At 46.9% G+C, this 20,179-nt stretch overlaps 2 protein-coding genes across 2 annotated transcripts; both read left to right on the top strand.

Annotated features, from left to right (window-relative positions):
* Positions 1–210: 210 nt before the first annotated feature.
* pigv (phosphatidylinositol glycan anchor biosynthesis, class V) lies at positions 211–4,205 on the top strand. The gene is made up of 3 exons (XM_086155907.1): positions 211–539; positions 751–1,917; positions 2,020–4,205. The coding sequence occupies exons 1-3, from the start codon at positions 477–479 to the stop codon at positions 2,305–2,307; spliced, it is 1,518 nt and encodes a 505-aa protein (XP_086012033.1). The 5' UTR covers positions 211–476; the 3' UTR covers positions 2,308–4,205.
* Positions 4,206–4,857: 652 nt separating this feature from the next.
* zdhhc18a (zDHHC palmitoyltransferase 18a) lies at positions 4,858–12,407 on the top strand. Its single transcript, XM_086155252.1, has 9 exons — positions 4,858–5,224; positions 5,365–5,525; positions 5,792–5,941; positions 6,475–6,612; positions 6,736–6,787; positions 7,553–7,655; positions 7,732–7,844; positions 8,012–8,117; positions 10,141–12,407. Exons 1-9 carry the CDS (start codon positions 4,992–4,994, stop codon positions 10,477–10,479), a joined length of 1,395 nt encoding a protein of 464 aa, XP_086011378.1. The 5' UTR covers positions 4,858–4,991; the 3' UTR covers positions 10,480–12,407.
* The last annotated feature ends 7,772 nt before the right edge of the window (positions 12,408–20,179 follow it).

The following is a 20,179-nucleotide window of genomic DNA, read 5'->3' as shown; positions in this document are numbered from 1 at the left end:
AGCATGGCGCGCCCCCTGATGGACAGAGCACAGAAAATGAAAATACGTTTACTATCGAGGTCGATCGGCGCGGCTTCACGCAACGGGTGAATTTTAATGAGAAAAGAAAAGCACAAACAACCAAACCAGTATCCGAAATGACGCTTTCTGTATTTATATAACGTCGACGTTTAGGCGTCTCTCTCTTTACATTTTATTCTGAAAAACCGCTTCCGGTTGCCCCGGAAGTAGATTGAGCTACACCAAAAAAATGCTACCTTTAGCAAGATGGGGATGTCGGCAACATCTTAGAGGAGACCGAAAGTCTGGCGGACGTCGTCGTCGTTATCCTCATAATTTAACTTCAAATGCTCATCGACACGCTCTGAAGGCGAAGCTTGAGACTTTTGGCGATAGTTTATCAGAGCTAGCCATGCTGTAGCAGCGACAATGCGCCGGCCTAGCTTAGCGTGGCTCATTCTGTTCACTCGGTGACCATGGATGTCAGAGCTGTACTGGAGTTCGCAGCTCTTACCCGGGGGCTCTCGTTGTTTTTACAGGTACGTCTGTCAAAAGTAAGCCCCTTTGCAATAATTGCTGCTCGGTTATAGCCACCAAGTAATCCGAGTGACTGTCATACCAATGGCATCGCCCATCAGTGATAGTGACAGCTTTGCCTACTCAGTGAAGGGCAAATCATAACCTACGTGCTGAGCAGGTCGCACACAGTCATAACAGTCGATTAATCCAATAAAATGCTTTTCCCTCTAGGCTCTTTTAAATGCTGCCATTCCTGACCACGACGCCGATGCATTCAGGCCCCCTCGGACAGAGGAGGCTCTGTACTTGGACTCTGCGGTGGAGTGGTTTTTGGGCGGCCTCACTCACTGGGATGCAGAGCACTTCATCTTCATCGCTGAGAAAGGATACCTCTATGAGCACAATTTTGCTTTTTTCCCCCTTTTCCCCGTCATCCTGCGAGGTCTCGCAGAGACGCTGCTGTGGCCCCTGAGCAGCTGGTTGAGTGTGCGGGGGCGTTTGCTGGTGGGCATCGCTCTGGCAAATAGTACCCTCTTCCTGTTGAGCGTGGTGGCCTTGTATGCACTCAGCAGAGTGGTTCTGCAGGACAGGCGTCTCGCTCTGCTCTCCAGTCTGCTCTACTGCATCACGCCTGCAAATGTTTTCATGACGGCCGGATACTCAGAGAGCCTGTTCGCTGCGCTGACGTTCGGCGGTCTGTTCCTCCTGGAGAAAGGATTTATCTTCCGAGCTTGCCTGACCCTCAGTATAGCCACTGCAGCGCGGTCCAATGGACTGGTCAACATCGGCTTTCTCCTGTATCTTTCATCGCTACGTGCCATTTCTCAGATCCAAGTCTATCGCACGACCGTTAAAGGCCGCAGTAAATTCTTCCGCTACCTGTCAGTCGTCATCTGTCTTTTAGTCACCTCTCTCTTAGGAACTGCAGTCATTGTTCTGCCCTTCTGTGCTTTTCAGTACTACGGGTATAGGACTTTTTGCACACCGTCGGTCTCCCTGGAGCGGATCCATCCCGCTCTTCTGTCTCTGGCCGAACAGAAGGGCTATCGGGTTCCGGATGAAAATAGCCCTCCGCCACTCTGGTGCATGAGACCCCTCCCCGTGCTTTACTCCCATATCCAGGATGTGTACTGGGACGTGGGCTTCCTCCGCTACTTTGAACTGAAGCAGATTCCCAACTTTCTCCTGGCTCTACCGATGGCCACCCTCGGTGTCGTGGCGGCTTACGGTTATTTCCACGCTAACCCGGAGCTGTGTCTAAGACTCGGACTTTGGCAGACTGACTTGAATAAAGGGCTCGACAAACCCGCGCCAGGATTCTTCAATCCCCGGGTGTTTGTATATGTTGTACATTCCACGTTTCTCCTGGTGTTTGGAACCTTGTGCATGCACGTGCAGGTCAGTGAATTATATAATATCCTTCGTTGTCAGGTGTCGCGTTGTTCAAAAAATATGTCGAGATATTCCGCTTCCGCTCACAGCTGTCCAATCTGTTTCCAGGTCCTCACCAGGTTCATGGCATCCTCATCTCCCGTACCCTTTTGGATAAGCGCTCATCTCCTCCTCCTCAACGAGCCTCTCCTTCATCGAAGGAAAACGTCAACACCAAACATCCAGCTAAAGAAACAGTCTAGAGATGGATGCAAACACACACTTCAAAATCCCATCACTGCCCTGCTGCCACACTTTCCTATATGTTCTCCGACCACACAGAGCATCCTGGGATACTTCTGCTCTTACTGGGTACTGGGCCTCGCACTGCATTGTAACTTTTTGCCATGGACATAACTTGGATATTATTCCGAGCTTTAAATGCAATATTTCTATGTGAAAGTGGGCTATTGGTATTAGTTTTGTTCATTTTTTTGTCGTTGCACTATCCCTGCAAGGAAGTGATCATGAATATAACTTGTTTACAGAAAAATGTCAATGTAAGTGCATAATTATTTTGGCTAATAATTATTGTTTGGAATGATAGACAAAATATTGCCAATGGAAAATGCACGTTTTGCTCATGCTGTACTTCAGCACTTGCTGATAAAACCTCATTTAGATAACTAATGCTGTTTTATTGTGCCAGATATTTGTGCCCAATCACCACTGTAAAGGATAAAGGGTTCAGGGAAACGGTCAAGACACTGGACAAATGGCGTGTGCCCCTCGTGCAATTACGAGAATATTGTACAGAATGTTATTTATTTTTATTCCTCTGTGTTCTGGAATTAGGTGTGTGTGTGTGTGCGCGCGCATCGGTTGTGTCCTGATGCAATATTATGTCCATTAGCAGGAATGTAGCACGACGTGGAAGTGAAAGCGGTGCTCTTCGTTTTAAACTTGCAGTGTGCAAGAGTTTTTGATTTCTCCGCTAACGCCCCCAAAATGTGATTGGCTAAGAGGGGATTTTAAATTCAGCATATCAGATGAAACTGAGGGTTTAGGGTCTTCTTTTAGTGCAGTGTGTACATTTGTGCAACGTCTAGGATGACAGTCCTTAGGGTCAAATGGGGTTATAAATCCGACACCAGAGAAGACACTTCCTTGTCTCTTTTCAAAAGCGACATTCCAATATCAGCATTATTTGAAAATATGTGAAAGTGCAATAAAACCCTTCTCTGCAAGATTTATGAAGATCTCTGATCGCAGCATTGATTGAAAAACATTGTAGCTATTGTGCACCCCTATTGCAGAGCTAAGAAACATGCTGTACCCCCAATTCTGCTTTGTTCTTCGCAATTTGGACATTTTTAAAAAGATATGATACTGGTTGGTATATTGCACAACTTTGTCTTCGAAATTGATAAAAACTGACTTAAAATATAAATAAGGTGGGACATTTTATTGTTTATGGTTGTGGATATAAGGACTAGCAATAGTTGTTCTTGAAAAAATGTATTTTCATTTTTTTTCATTATTATTTTGTTAACACTGCACTGCATGTTTAGAGTAGTTTTTTTTTTTTAAAGATATACTTTAGGGCATGTTTTAGAAATGAATGAAAGAATAAATGTAACACTACTCACTGTCCTTTAAACACACTGAAGTTAATAATGTACACTAATTTGTTTTATGATCACATTTGAGACACCAGATTAAACCCGACTGTGTATTTTAAATCAGGAAGTCCACGTTATTATGCAAGGAGAGTACAGTTTAGTTTTTACGCTTTGGTTTAGCTCAAGGAAGTGGGAGATGCATTTCATTGCACTTTGTTTAATGAGTCTAAAACCACAGCCTACTGTTTTGTTTGTGAAACATCACCACGACACACTGACAACTCTGAATACTTCTGAAGATTAACCAGACAGGTGTGGTTTTAAAGTAACGTGTGGATTCAGTTCAGCAAAAGAAGAAAGAAATTCTTTCCTCAAGTATTTCAGGTTTATACTTAGAACTACTTCTTAGCTCCATGTTGTAACCATGCCTGTGTGGCTATCGTGACTAATGTCTCAGTTTTGAGGAAATGTACTATCTCAAGCACAAGGAAGTTCTTGCCTTGTGAAGCTGTTTTTTGTAGTCGTCGTGACAGTCTCCTTGTTTAACAGCCTGCACTTTTCTCACTATATCTGTTTAACAATGTGTATTGCTATTTTTTTAAGGACATGCATTTAGAAAGATCCAGGTGCTCCGACTTATGGGGCATGTGATACTTCATTAAAATGGTCCAGTTGTGTTTTCACAGACTTTCCATCACCATATTCTAACAATTCAGAATCTCAATGCACTTTGCACGATTAAAATATTTCTGAAACCACATATCTTCAGGATCTAAAATCAAATATTATGATGGAAAAGGTAGAATAGTTTCGATTCACTATAAAGAAATTAGAAATTACCTTTTTTTTTTTTTTTTAATAAACAAACTCACTTGTTATAAAAGTATTTCTAAGTTAGGTCAAGATTTTGGAAAATTAAAACCGTGGATGAGGAAAACAAAGAACCGGCTTGTCGTGACGGTGAAGGCGCACACCCACAAGTTCCAGTCACGCTCAGTCACCGCGCATGCGCATTCGGGTATCTCGGGGCCTGCGTCGTCTGTGACGTCAGCATCCGATCCGTGACGTCCGTTGGCTGACGGAAAGAGAAAACCGCAGGAGGACCGAGCCCGACTGTTTGTGTTACGTTTATTTTTTTTGACGAAAACCAACCAAATGTGAAGTATATTGTCAAGAAGCTGTAATTCGACTGCCAAATATGGTAGTTTACCTTAACTTGACAGGGAAACCAATTGCACTTCTTAAAGTCAACTCCGAGGAGGAATGTCTTCTTTAGCTAGTTCTCTAGCTAGCTAGCTAGCTAATGTTAGCATTCAGCATGGGAACTGAACGTTAGCCCGGAGAGCAGAATACCAGCCGGCCTACGATGACCGAGTCTTGAGGCGAATTTGAGGATTTTTTTTTCACGGGAAATAGGTTTTTTTTTTTTTTTTTTTTTGCATGTGCCTTTAGCTACCTCTGAACCGAGCCGGTGCCGGGATGAAGAACTGCGAGTACCAACAGATCGACCCGCGGGCACTGTCGGTGTCGCCCTCCTCGGCGCAGAACCACGCCGAGAAGAGACCCGAGACGCGGCGGAGGAAGTGGGAAGTGTTCCCGGGGAAGAACCGCTTCTTCTGCGACGGACGCATCATCCTGGCACGACAGAGCGGTGTCCTTCCTTTGACACTGGGCCTTATTGTTGTCACTTGTGGCCTTTTCTTTGCATTCGAGTGAGTATCTTGAGATGTTTCTGGTTCCTCCCAGGTCGTGTATGCGTATTGACTGTCCAGTGCTTTTAATTTTTTCCGTTCGTTGTGGTTTAGTGGTTGTTTTGCTGACTGAAAAAAGCCTGACCCGTTTTCTCTTTCAGTTGCCCCTTTCTGGTACAGCATCTGACCGTGTTCATTCCGGTGATCGGTGGGGTGCTTTTTGTGTTCGTGGTCATCTCCTTGCTGAGGACCAGCTTCACAGACCCAGGCATCCTACCCAGGGCGACCCCGGACGAGGCAGCAGACATAGAAAAGCAAATAGGTAAGGCCGCCCCCGGATCTGGAACAGAGCGGGGCAGATGGGGTGAAAGAGCTTTGCCATATGTGGGATCTGTGAGACAAATGCCCGCTGTTGAATTTGTGGACTGAGACCTAAGCAGCTTACTCTTGTCAGTGTTGAAGAGTGCAAATGCTGTTTGCTGTTATTGTTGTTTATATCTAATCTTACTCATCAGTAGCTTTTGTGCTGGCCGGGGCAAATTATCTTATCTGCCAGTGTCAGTATTCTTTGTACTTGTCTATTTCAAGATACCTCAGGATCCTCAACGTACCGCCCCCCTCCGCGGACTAAAGAGATCCTCATCAACCAGCAGGTGGTAAAACTCAAATACTGCTTCACTTGTAAAATGTTCCGCCCTCCCCGGACCTCCCACTGCAGCCTGTGTGACAACTGTGTGGGTAAGGACATGACTGAGAGTTACCTCTAATTAAATTGACCGACTTACGGCCATGGCCAGGAGTGACGCGGTGTTGTGAACATCTTTAGCGTTCCCAGCAGACTTGCAATTGGAACCTTCCCTTGTGTTATTTGAATTGTCGTATGTTTACTTTAAATCAGTATCTTGAGACTTAAATGTAGTAGTTTGTTTGCGACTGATTAATGAAGTCTGGCAGGAAGTCTCTGTCATCTGTTCCCTATTAAGTATTGGGTTGTTGGGCAAGATAGGGCAGGCATTTTCTTTTCGGTCTGTAACTGCAGGAATTCTATCTTGCCAAACTGGTATGAGCGTTTATCGTCTTCAACTGAAAAGGAAACCGACGCTCGTTTAGTGTAATCTCGTTGCAATCGTCAGATAGTAAGATATTGCTTTTAGTCTTCATTACATATATATGCTTCATCGATAAGAATGGTTTGATTTCAGAGCCCCAGTTTTATAACTGCTAAAAGCATGCTCTCATTTGTGGTCTGTGTGCTTTGTTTTCACACTCAGAAAGATTTGATCACCACTGCCCTTGGGTGGGGAATTGTGTGGGCAAACGCAATTACCGCTTTTTCTACAGCTTCATCATCTCCCTGTCTTTTTTGACCTCTTTCATATTTGGCTGCGTCATCACACACATTTCCCTGCGTAAGTACTGTCACCCAGCCGGGGGGAATGCTCGCTCGGTCGCTGTTACGTTTATCACACTCCATCAAAAGACCTGTTCAAGAGGGATTGAATTTGGTTCCCGCATTGTCTTTCTCTTTTCAGGCTCCCAAGCCGGGAAAAGCCTTGTACAAGCCATCCAGGAGAGCCCTGCCAGATATCCTTTGTACATACCTCATTTTCATACAATCAAGCTAAGAGGTTATTTTGATAATGCCGCTGCTGTCTTGTGCTGAGAACACAAGTCGCAGTGTTGACATGGCATTCTCTGCTGCTCTCCAACCTAAGCTCATGCTCTAATAGGATCAGGGAGTTACTACCAACCAGCCACACAATGCTCTCAGGCAGATGGCTGCGAAGGTGGAGGATCGCTGCCTCACGTTATCTCCATTTTTCTGACTGCAACAGTGCGCCGCACATTATTTGCGCTTTACAGTAAACCAGCGATGACGGAATTATGGCATGTGAAATTTCTCATCGTATTTTCTTCGATGGATTATTTAGGTGGAAATGAAATGGTGTATGCAACGAAGATGTTAAAAATATATTATTAAGGTGTAGAATTTAGTCTTATGTCTCTGACACAATGAACATTTTTTTTTCCCTTTTCCTTTGAAATGTTCTGCTGCAGCTCTAAAACCTTTTTATGAGGCGCCTTGTTTTCAAAGTACAGCTGTTCATTTGAAGATGTCCGGATGTTTTTAAATATTTTACACATCATTTGCACCGCAGGTTTATTTTGAATCAGTCGAAGGGGACACTGAAGTTTGCCTATATCTACGTCTATATCAATTTAGGTGCGGAGGCCGGAAAACAAACACACAGACTCATCATTGGTTTATCAAATGACTGTAATTGCTGTCTGCATTTGAATGACTACTCACTTACTGTGAAATATGACGCCTTGACTATCTTTGTCAACTGTGGTGGAGCTGGTGATTTGTTTCTTCTCCATCTGGTCTATTCTGGGCCTCTCAGGCTTCCACACTTATCTAGTAGCCTCCAACCTCACCACAAATGAAGACGTGAGTAAACAACCCCTGTGCGTCAAGGGCTTCTTCATTTCCATCAAATCAACTGACGAGAGTTTTCTGTTTTCAGATCAAGGGCTCCTGGTCAAGTAAAAGGGGGGCAGAGGATTCTGGAAACCCATACAGTTATAACAGCATTTTAACCAACTGCTGCGTCACATTATGCGGCCCCATGCCTCCAAGGTAAGTCCGCCGATCTCAATTCGCAATCTGCACTTTCCTTCAATTTTTTTCGTCGTTTCTGTCGGCGGTTCCTTTGCTGCCGTTCAGATGCGCAAAGATTTTCTATGACCGACTTCTTGATGCCACAATTAGAGCATTCTTTTTTCTTTTTCTTTTTTTCTTTCCAGTCTGATTGACAGAAGAGGCTTCTTGACTTCTGATGAGGCGAACCCCGCTGTCTCAGCGTCAGACATTGAGCTGCCTCCCTTTATGGCAAAGAATGACGCACACATGGTAGGGTGAACCAGACTGTGGTCCCCCTCCCCCGAGTCTTGACCATCCCCTAGCACCTACTGTGTTTGTACAGTCAACCTTCCCCGATCTGTGTCCCATCCCCCGAAGTTGCATGGTTTAGACATGAAAACAGAACGAAGAGAACGGCGAATTTTACTCGTCGGCGGCTTAAATTGTCTGTCATCGGTCTCACTTTACAGTGGGGTTGAGAAAGACAAATAAACCACAGACACATTTTCAAACTAAGGATTACTTACTTGACCAAGGCAACTGGAGCCGAATAGAGTCGTCTTTCAGCCGAATCCTCCCGATGAAAAGACGATAAAAGAAATACTGACGTGTCATTTTGTTCTCTTGTAAGAGCATGTCATGCATAACACAATCCGGCATGAAAGAGCGAATCACGGTGCCAATTATTAATTGATTGCTAATGACCGAGCTGCCGCGAAGAGGTTTATCACCTTGCTTCTCGACATTTATTCTTAATACCTTTATTTATTTACGGAGATGAACTATTCTATACGAGGCCTATGTTTCAACAGTTTATTATATTTAATGTAAAATATTGGGAGCGAACTCAAATTTCAAGGAGTCCTTCCTTTGCATTTTGTGAAGAAACTATTTATTCTCACAGTGTTGTGCTCCCTCCTCTGGAAACAAATTTCAGAGCCAAAGTCACAGTGAAATCATTTAGTTTATCTCTTTGTATGAAGACCAGAGAATACAATTTCGTTTGGCGGCGCGATCTATTCTAGCCCACACCAGACCTGCTGTCAGTAGGTCAAGAGGTGGTGCGACACCCTCACAGCCTTAGACGACACGTTTCTGCGCCGTTCTCTTTGTTACTGTTCTTCTAAATTTGACTTAAGCTAGCGGTGTGTGTTTCAGTACGCCATCAAAAAGAATGCATAATTCTTAGCTTTGGATTCATTATTTTTTTTAGAGGAACACATGAAAACACATCTTTTGTCACATGCTTTGTCACTGTGGTTTATGTGTCTTGAAAATCTCTCTATTTTTTTATTTTCATAAATTCCAGAAGACTTTTCTATTTTTACATTCTATACAATGCATGAAACGAGTGATAAATAAATGTTTATTTTTATATTTTGGATTTTTGGTCCTCTTAAATTCATTTTTCTATCATCCTGCGCCGATATTCGGATGTTTGCCTGATTTAATGTCTTCCTTTTTTTTTTTTTTCTCTTTTTAAATATTGTCTTTGCCTACGGAGTACTGATGAATGCATTCATATTCAGTGATCTGCTGTATGCGTTCCACCCTGCCAGGAGGAGAACTGTCAGGATTTAGCGTTTTCCTGCACAGCCTGAAAAGCACTGCAACATGTAGACGGTCGATGGTAAGAGTAGGGTCCAGCGTCAATCCAATCACAACATCTCTCCACAAACCGTTCATTGTGGCTCCTTCACGTCGTAGTTTGGCCTTGGACTTGGTGTCTTCCTCCTAACCCTGTTTTGAGGATTCCATTCTTTCTGTTGCCTGCGTTCACGTGTGCCGTCGGGACAGATTTTGTGATTGCTCTCCAGTGACGTGTGGATGGATGCACTTCTTGACGTGTGGATACGCGCATGCCTCACCGCCATTCCTTCATCTTCTCATTAACATTACCTCGCTCACTCGACAGTAGATGGAGCTCACGTCTTGTCTGATCCGCGTCGGGCTCACGCACGGCGAGGCGAGCAAAAACGCGGCGTAACCCGAAAGAAGACGGCGCCTCACCGTTCACCCTCGTTTTGTTCGGTCACCTGTTTTTTTTACCCATTGTCTGCATCTAACACACTTCCTCCGCGCCTCTCTTGTCAGACGCCGTCTACAAAGCTGTCGTCAATGTAATCACCGCTTTGCTGCCGGTCGAGTTCCAAACTAATCCTTTCAATCACGTGGCAGAATTCTCCATACCTGTCTGTACACGCCGCTGTTGTCGCCGCCGCAGCTTTGCCCTTCATAACTTGTGACGATGCCGCACGTTTTCCGCTTCTGACTCGTCTGGTTCTTCTCGCAGTGCACACAAAGTACCAAGGACATGCTGGAGAGGGTGGTCCACGCCTCCGACCTCCACGGCCTGTGTCCTCCCGGCGCCTCAAAGACCACCCCCGCCGGCCTGGATTTTTCCAGCATCTCGGCATCCTCCATAGAGCCTTCACCCGGATCCGGCTGCTCCCGACAGCTCGGTCGCCAGCACGCCGTCACGCCCTGCCCTCTGTTCACCAGGAGCAGCGAGAGGGACTCGTTGCACTCCGTCAACCCGGCCTTTCGTTTGGCCTCTCCCTCACCCTCGCTTAGTCGCACCGCGCTGATCCGAGGCGACGCGCCCGACATCGGCTTCGTTACGCTCCCGTGAGAAACGCGAGATCAGAACGCGTCCTTATCCGGGCCCGTGTAGGCGGGGAGGGTTGGATTCAAATAGGGCTGAAAGATATGCAAAAACAAACGAAAAAAAAATCGTCTCGATAGTGATGCCGATGTGAGTGATCTCGATGGAAATGGGGTTTTTCGCTTTTTTATATTCGCTCCAAATGACAAATACAGGGTTTCCGAGCTGGAAACAATTGACCGCCTATCCATTTGTCGAAAACGGATGGAAAGTGAAAACTGAAATCGTCCGAGAGAATCTTACGGCGAAAAATGGTTTTGGAGTATTTTCAAAAGGGATGAAAACTTTGTCTTTTTTTTTTTTTTTTTTTTAAACCCTCCCCTTTTAGTGAAATGAAAACCAGACTAAATCTGCTTGTCTGCAATAAATTATATCAGCGAGATACAAGAACTACAGTTTATCTAGAGGTCAATGAAAAGTTAGAAGTGCTAAAGATGTCACCAAAACACCATAATAACTCCCTACTTCCCCAATAAAGCTCTTTATTTTATTTTATTTTTATTTTTTATTTTTTGCTACATACGATTGACAAAGCAGTCGGCGAAGTTTGAATTTTAAAACTCGAGAGAAAAGTCGGAACCCTGAAGAAATCAGGAGTTTCTTTCAGTACATATCAAACAAGCGTGTTCCCTCCTGCTCAGAGAAGATAATTGCCAAAAACATCTCCAGTCCTCGCGTGACATAATGACATTCTGTAATATGTAGATTGAACAGGCGACTCTAAGCTGGAGTGTTTCGCAGCGCTTTCCGCCATCCGTCTTGTCTCGGCACGTCGAGAATCTCTTCTGACGAGCCGGCGAGACACCGGGAGGATTTCCACGTTGTGCAGGTTGCGCACACGGCTACTTCATAACGGAGACTAATCTTAGTAAAAAAACCGAAGCACAATATAGAGATATTTTTCCAAACACCTTTTTATTCTGACAACCTGAACACGCCTCCGCGCCCTTCACTAAACCTCAAAAGCCATACGTCACTGCCGCCGCGTCCTTTCTCCTGCTAACGTTTATGCAAAGACGCGCTCGGATGCGGGAAAGCGAGGAGATCGTGGACGAAACGAATCGAAGGGTCGGCCTCCCGTCACGTCCCGCCGTCGAAAAATCCCAGCTGGACCGTCGGGACGGTCGCGGGCGAAGTGTGTTTTTATTTTACGTGTTAAGGTTTCGCTCTGTTTTGTTGTCGTCCCGCGATGTCTCGTGCACGGCGTCGTTCACGAGTGGCTCCCGTAACCATCCGGTGTGGAAGCCGTGTGTCCTTGCCGCGGAAACGATAGCGATCCGGTCAAACGGATTTGCTCGTCAATTTTGAAATGTCACACCGCGTCAGATCCCAAACGTATTCATTTGATCCCGACTTAAGATCAAATCCGCTTCGGAACGCGGTATTTATTACCCGAGACGTTTCTTTTCTTCTCAATTCTGTCCATTGATACGCTTTTAAGAAAGAAAGCATGTGCTTTTTTTTTCTTTGCTTCACATCGACAGCGCGCCCGTCTGTCACGAGTGGATCTGAGCTCCAGGCACGAGGTCGCTTTTTACCTGCAGGGAAAACTCGCTTTTCACAGCTGCGTCCAGCCAGTCTTTCGTACGAGCCCAGAAAGCGGGATTTAGGTGGTACCACTAGGGGGCAGGATGTGATCAAGGGTTGCGGTCTGGTCAGATAACGGGTTAGTAGTAGAACAAAAAAAAGGCCTTTTGGTGTTCTGTTTATTTTTCTCGTAGCCGAGCGTCGACGCCGTACATAGTGTGTGAGGAACGACGTCGTGGTAGCGGGTCGTCCGTGAGACGCGTCACCGAGTGCGAGCGGCGCTCGTACGAACAAACCGGTTTGTATTTCGTAGGACGTCACAGTGGAACTGTAACATTTTGTCAATAAAAATTGATCAGTTTTGTCGACCTCCGGCGTTTGGTTGAGTTTGCCTCGAAACGAAGAATGTCGGCGAGAGCGAGAGCTCGCAGGAACGCCGGCGTTCATTTTGACCATATGTGCTCCGACGGGCAAACATCCCCCTCGAGTGAAGTTTGATCTACGGCTCTTGACGACGTGGGCCGCCGCTGACCCGAACCTGAACCGGACAAAAGTCAGTTTGCCATCAAATTAGGAAAGCATGGAGAAAACCCAACTTTTCTTTGGAAAGCTGACTCTTCCACAAGGGGGACCTCTGTAAATAAATAAAAGATAAGACCTTTTCCTGTATTTCGACCTCTCAGACATCGAAACCAGATTGGAATCGGGTATTTGCCGTGTGTTGCCGGCCGTTTCCTCGGCGCTGCCGCTCCACAAGTCGGTGCTCTACGGCCTCGGAAGTAGTTTTCGCTTGTAATCACTGGAACTGAAGGCCTGGAAAAAAAAATAAAAGTCCCCCGGAGACCATTGATCTGAAAAAGGCGGTGAGGGGGCTCTCAATCTTTGCAGGCCGTGACCCTTAGAGATACCAGAGACCGTTGCCTCTACCCACACTCCCTGAACTCTTAAAGCACCAGTGACTTTTAGGCGATTATTTTTTACATTTTCCTCCCTTTTTCCCAAATTTAAAGCAATCTCATGTCTTAAAACGCACATTTTTGCCGTTGCATCATTTATATTTTGCAATTTCGATGCAGCTTCGACCGATTTTTTTTTATTCAAAAGGAGCCGAGCAATTTTTCCAAACCTTTCAAAAAGGCATCTGCGTAGGAAGAAGTTGTTTAGAAATCAAGAAAAAGCCGCCGAAGGTGTTTTCTTCACCTCTCTTTTCGGATCGCGTTAATAACGTGTTTCCGCGTCTGCGACCGATGGGAAAAAAACCGAGCCGGCGCGGTCATATGTGCGGCCTTGATTTTGACATTTTTATAACATCTCAAGGGGTTTAGGAAAAAAAGAAAATGGGAATCGGATAAAACATCGGCTTAACAGACGCGGGATGGTGTTGAAATATGATAACCTTAATGGATTCCTTAAAAAATGGATGATTCTATTACCTCATCGGACTTCAAAGAAGCCGTCGCCGAGGCACGTCAGTATAGCAACCTGTATATCTCAACCAAACAGAAAACAGATGGCCGGGCTTTGGCTCGCCGTCTCGCAGACGAAAAAAAAAAAAAAAATCCAAAGCGTCAGTGCCTCGGCAGCTGTGTTGCATTTTCGCCGCGGCCCTTCACCGCTTGGATGAGCAGAAATTGTTTGCGAAAAAACCGAAGAGGGGGTCTCGAGTCGAGTTTGCCGCCCGGGCGACCGCTCGGGGGGGGGGATTATCCGCCCGACCGAGGTGCGTCGTGGAAGGGCGGCGGAGAGCCCGGCTTGATTTGTCTTTACGCAGAATTACCCGGCGGAGAGGAGAAAGCCGACTCTTTTTCGCCGGAAACCGACACATTCCAGCTCCTGGAAGGAAACCGTCCATTACCGATGTGCCGAGTGTCACCCGGCCCGTGACTCATCGCCGCATTTGGCCCGCCGTCATGTGTGCAGCCGCGTGTCGCGCTCTCACGGCGGCGATGAGATAAGGGGGGGGGGTGTTTCCCGTCCGTTTTCCCCTTTTGGGTGCGATTCTTGCGACAGGCCCGACCTGTTTGCACAGAAAACAGGTGACTCGCCGCGCCGGCCGAGCGCTTGAAATGCATCTCCGAGCCGCTCGCTGAAGCTGGATATAATTAACCCCGAAACCGAAGAGGAGGAATCTCTTCCAGCGGCCATATTTTGTGCCTCCGCCAGTGAAACTTGAAACACCTGAACCATTCGGGTATCATAATTTGCAGCAGCAACATATGGCCTGTGGCCGCCGCAGGCGTGAACCTTCTCGAAGTAGCCGCACATGAAAATTGTTTGGTTTGTTTTGTTTTTCCTCGCCCAAATTTCGAGTCGAATCGCTCGGGTCGGATCCGATATGCAAATGTGCGGTATTTGGTCAGCTTTAATCCATGTGCTTATATACTGATTTTCCAGGCCTGTCTCTGGGTGTAACGCGGGGCGGGTTTGACAAACTGTGTTTGGTCACGGCGACTTTTGCAACGAGCTCCTCGAGAGCCGCAAAAGCCTCCGGCACACAAAAAGGAGGCAGGATAAGATCTCTATCGCCCAGGTAGTTATTTCTTATTAAGAGGCTCAGTTGTTTGACTTCGACAAGAGTCAAACAAAACAACAATGAGAGCAGCTGGAGGTCTAAATACTATCTGCCAGAAATAGTTTCCACTCGTCTTTAGATTTCGTATCAGCGAGACCGCAAAGGGCATCGCTTTGCTATTTGAGCGTTTTCCTCCGATTAGATACTGCAAGTGAATTTAAGCAGATGGGACGCCGCCGCCGCCGCCGCCGCCGAGGGAAACTGGCAACGCTCGTCCGCGAAATGGAAAGAGCTGCCCGCGGAAGTCATGGAAACCTGAAAATGTGCCACGGGGTTGGATGGGCGAACCGCCGCGGCACAGATTCAGACCTTATCGCACCGGCGTGTAATCACGCGGGCTCCTTGTGCGGCCTTCGCTCCACCCAGTGGAAAATACTTTGCAGGCTGACTGATCATTTTAATAGCATTAGCGTTTACCTGCCAGCCGACGGCTCGTCCCGGTCCGAGCAACGAGGGGGAAAAAAAAAAAAAAAAAAAAAAAATCAGGATTGTTTCTTCATTTCCACGGATCCGTCGTTTTCGGATTTTACCGAGGTTTTTCTATTTCTTTTCTATTTATTGTTTTATTTTGCAGTGTTTTTTTTTTTTTTTTTTGCAGTATTTGAATTTTTTTCGTGACGAAATAGCCGAATTCTAGCCTAAAATTTTTCAAAAAATATCGTAAAATTAAACTAAAATTAATTTTATAAAATAAATAAAATATGAGATCTCCTTTGATAGACTGCCGTTTGGATCTGTTGACGGACGAGATGATGATGAAATCGGTGGGCGAGGAAAAGGAAGAGGAAGAAATCGAAGAGACTTACAGCCGTGACGCCCAAATGCTTCGGTTGGTCCACTTTTGCAACTCCGTTGCCTTTGCGGTTTATAAAACCATTTTCCACCATAAAAAGAAAGCAGAGGCAACTGCCTATAACCATGTTTCTGAGGACAAAAACGCCAGGAAAGGGGTTGAGTGAGGTTTAGGTGACGGTTAATATATTTGAAAACGCCTTCGAAATGGTCACGTCTGCGGAAATTCAGTTTTCGTTGGGGGGTCTCGGAACGTAACTCCCGCGGAAAAGTGAGGATACACTTTATCTCACACACACACACACTTTCCTCTGGGCTTCGTTCTGAGCACAGTGATATTTTGCGGGAAGAAGCGAAAACAATAATCGCATTTCGGATTAATCCCAAATGATCATATCGAGTAAAAAAAAAAAAAAAAAAAAATTTTTTCGGTCCGTAAGTGCTTGAATTCAACCGGATCATTTGAATTTTTGTTAAGTCTCCACAGCTTTGCTTAATGCACAGCATCCGGATGGGTTTCCAAGCCAGTGAGACCACATTTGTTCCCCGTTTGTAGATTCAACATGTTTCCAAATATCTGCACAGACCAAAAAAAAAAAAAAAAAAAAAACACAGAAATTTGTATAAACTGTTAAGTGAATCTCTGTGTAGATCGCCATTATGCAACGTTAAAAAAAAAAAAAAAACTCGCGTGCACGTCACGATGAAAGTTAAGCGAGAAGCACAAAAAGGGGGTTGACAGACGGACGGATGATGAACGGGCCGCGTCGTTTACCTTCGTCACCTAAAAGAACGTTACATAAACGGGAGAAAGGTGGCCCGGGTTGCGAGGGAGAGTCTTGAAAGGTCGGAGACTATCGTGTGTGTGTGTGTGTGTGTGTGTTTCTTTTAAAGTATCTGACTCACAGTTGCTGGTCCACACTTTGAACCCTCCAACAGCTTTGGGCCATGTGTGCTAAACGCCTGTTTCCCTGCTGTTATGAGTTACAGCCCCACATACAATAAATGGGACTCCTTCCCCAGAGCGTCCAAACGGCGACCGGGCAGCCTGGTTCCTCTTAGAGCCCAGACTGTTGTTTTGGTTTCCGTCACGTGCGCGAATCGCAGAATCGAACGTCAAAAAAAAAAAAAAAAAACGTATTCATTAAAGTGTCTTTTTCCCCTCCGTCTGGGGGAAAACGTTTACCCTCCTCTCGGGGACGGCGAGAGAAGCCGCCGCCGCTGTAAAAAATAAATATTGTGTCTGAGGGGAATCCTCCGCGGCGGCGGAGCGGACCGGGCCGCTCCCTCTCGGGATTTCTCTCCCGGTTACGGCGACTTCTGGGAATGAAACGAGAGCCGGGTGCTAAAAAAAGGGGTTCCCTCTCACCTCCGTGGAACGCGAAACGGCGTAGCTTTTATTGGCGAGCTCCGCGGCGTCACGTGCGAGGAAAACGGCGGAAGGCGTTCCCGGTTTGGCGGCGGCGGCGGCGGCGGCGCGGGCCGACGTCCAATTCTCACATCCGACACGGTCGTCACGAACTGGTTCCTCTCCAAACACCAAAGCCGGAGTTTTCCGTTCCGTTTCCGTCGCGTCCGACGGCGTTGCGTAACCGGATCGACGCCGTTGTGGAAGACGTTCGACCTCCGTTTTATTACCAAGGACGCGCATTCCTGCCTTCCACGCCGGCTGGCCTATAAGTCGCATGTGATGAGATCCACATCTGGATCTTCCACTCCAGGAAAAATAAATAGTATGGACGGACGGGATGGAAAATATTTAGATTACACCCAGCCAAAGTCCCCGCTCCGCCTTATATAACGAGAAGGTCGAGATTTTGTCACAGGCTTTGGAGGAATGTCTTATCTCCCTCCCCGGTATTCCTTTTTTTATTCCCCTTTGCGAAAGCGCTCAGCTACCGTATGATTTACATTTTTGTCTCTCCGAAGCATCGCCGCGGACATTCCAGACCGCTGGAATCAATGGCTTCTTCTTTTTTTTTTCTTCTCCCCTCCCCCTCCTTCTTTCGGAGGGTAACGTGAGCTCAACCTTACATAATGCATAGTCTAAGACTATATATGACCGTGGCGGGACCCGTCCCGTCCCGAGTTACCCAACATGAGCGTGCACGGCGGGCGCACCTGTGCTGAAACGGGCCTCTCCGGTGCGAAAAGATTGCAGTGTCAATAAAACGCCCATAAAGGTGGCGTTATCCCACGCGAATTATTCACTTTACAACGAGCGAGCGCAATAAAACTTACATAAGATTTTTTTTTTCTGTTTCGGGATTTAGCGTTTTTTTTTTTTTTTTTTTTGAATTAATCAGGCACGCATCGTTTGCAAACTTGACCGCTATTTTCACGTATTTTGTTCGCGGGCGATCCGACCCGCGGGTCATAAGGAGGGCGGCGGGAAAAGTGCGTCGACCGGCGCTGGAACGCCGCAGGCCGTCAGCTGCACGACATGCTTTCTATTTATAGAACAACTCGCTCGGCTAGAATGACTGCAAGTTTGAAGTTTCTTTGCATCGCATGAAAACGTCACCGTCCCCCCCGGATGCTGTTTGTACGAACGTTTATTGATTTTCCGGGCGGCACGGTTGGCACGGTGGTTAGCAACTTACTGGTTAGCGTGTACGTTTTTTTTTACCGATTTCTTCCCGCGGTGGCAAAAACATGCAGGTTAATTGGAAAAAAAAAAAAATTGGGAAAACGGACCCGAGCGAACGGTTGTTTGTCTTTATATATGGAACTAAAAGAAAAAAAAAAAAAAAAAAAAAAGTCCACTTCCAAGAATCAAAAGGTTTTTCAGGTTTTTATAAAAATAGTGATGCATTTGCAAAAATAGTGCAAATGCAGAAACTTGCAGGGTGTCCATATCCAGTTAGGGGGGAAAAAAAAAAAAGTAGATAAGTAGAAAAAAGCACGCCAAAAAGTGCTCCAAAAAGGAAAAGACGATTTATTTTCCACATTGCATGAAAAAAACATGACGTTTTTGACCAAAAATATATATTCTTACTGTAGTTGTGTGTCAGCTCACCTGAGGACGAGCCTATGTTTGTGCTCGAAACGTCACGCGTGCCAGAATACGGTTTTGCGACTGAAATTGCGGACAAAAAGGCGACCGCGACGGGCGGAGGAGACGTTATCTCCCGCGGTGTCGTGTTTTGCAGAGGCTCTTTTGTTGGTAAAACGGATTTGTTTAAAGGGTGTTTAAACACGGGCTATCTCACCCCACCTACTTTACTCACAGTATCATTTGTCACGGCTTCAGCAGGATGTCACCCGAGGGATAAACACAGGATCCAGTGACATCGGGATCATTTCGAGAAACACGCCGGGCGAAAGGACGATTTTTGCCCGTCTTTGTTTGCCGGTCTGACCGGAAGCGGGCGGAAACCTGAGAATGTCAAGCGGTTTGACATTTATCTCCCCCGTCGTCGTCTCGGCCCTCGAAGTGTTGCACATTCAGGTTGAAAAACACCGACTTTGTCTCCCGGGATGCGCAGCTGCCGCTCGGCCGGGGATATTTATAGCCCGATGACGCAGGCGTCCACGCCGCCACCTGTCCGACGGCCACGCCTCCCTCCATAACCATGGATGCCGTCGCTATGGTGAACGGATTATGTCGACATCACGGGACTTGACGCCACATCTTCCATGGAGACCACGTCGGAAGTGCGGACCATCCGGACGGGCGCGTCATCCGAACACGGACGCTTTATTGCCGAAGAAAACCCACGCTGATCAAACACGGAACGAATTTCATTGCGCCGTAAACATTTTACAGGGAGCCCTATCCCGACTTGATGAATTATGACCCCGAAAAGGGGAAATCGTTTGGCGTCCGTGTGGCTCCTTGGCAAATAAGAATCATGAGACCTTTTTCCCGTGGAGGCGCATTAGGGCTTTTTTTTTTAAAAGCGTGCGCTAATAGAAACGCAAACAATTGGATTTCGAGACGTTCGGGTAAAATCGAAAAGCCGCGTTCTGACCTGAGCGATCGCGTCACGGCGCGCGAATGTTCCGTCGGAATTCTTCGAAATAATCACCAAAGCAAATACGAGAAAGAAAACTCCCAGATAAGGAGTGGAAAGCAGCTCGGATGCGAGGCGTAAAAAGGTTGTCAGGGTTCTTATCGAGCCTCTCACGATCACCGGCGAATTAGAGAACGGGTTCGTGTGTCATCGTTTGGACAAACAAACAGCTCCAATGTTCCCCCCGTGTTGACAAAGACCCATAAACAGCCACGGCATAAAACGTTTTACGGTTTCAACCCGCCGTTATCGCTGTTTGGAAACGGACCGGCCATTTTGAAAAGGGGTTTGACGGACGCGTCCGCTTCCCGCCGGGTTCGTTCACCCGTTATCCGAGTCGTAAACGCGCGAGCCCGGGATCGGAACGGCGTCGCGTCGACGTCGACGCACTTCCTCCGCGGATGACGGGCTCCGAGTCGGAAAAAAAAAGCCCCGCCTCCCTCCCGCCCCGGGGGGGAACAGGTGCGGCGCCGCTGATGAAGCAGGCTTGAAAAATGCGCGTCCGGCGGGACGGTTTTTCCCCTCGGAGGACGGGTCGGCTCGCGGCCGCAGCTGTCAGAGCGCCGACATGGCCGCCCGCGATCGGGATTCACTCGGAGCCGCCGCTCCGGGAGGGTTTTCGGATGGGGTTACGTCCCCGTTCCTCCGTCGGAGATGTCGTAAGACCTGGCCTAAACCGCCGTTTGGGGCTCGCCGGCGACTTCCTGTTGCGCTGCGACCGGGTTATGGCGACCTCGCCGTCCTGGTCGGGTCGCCCCGA

Source organism: Fistularia commersonii, chromosome 11, assembly GCF_037954325.1.
Source record: "Fistularia commersonii isolate RoL2024-O1a breed Wild chromosome 11, RoL_Fcom_v1.0, whole genome shotgun sequence".
Taxonomy (NCBI): domain Eukaryota; kingdom Metazoa; phylum Chordata; class Actinopteri; order Syngnathiformes; family Fistulariidae; genus Fistularia; species Fistularia commersonii.
This window is presented reverse-complemented; position numbering and strand designations above follow the sequence as displayed.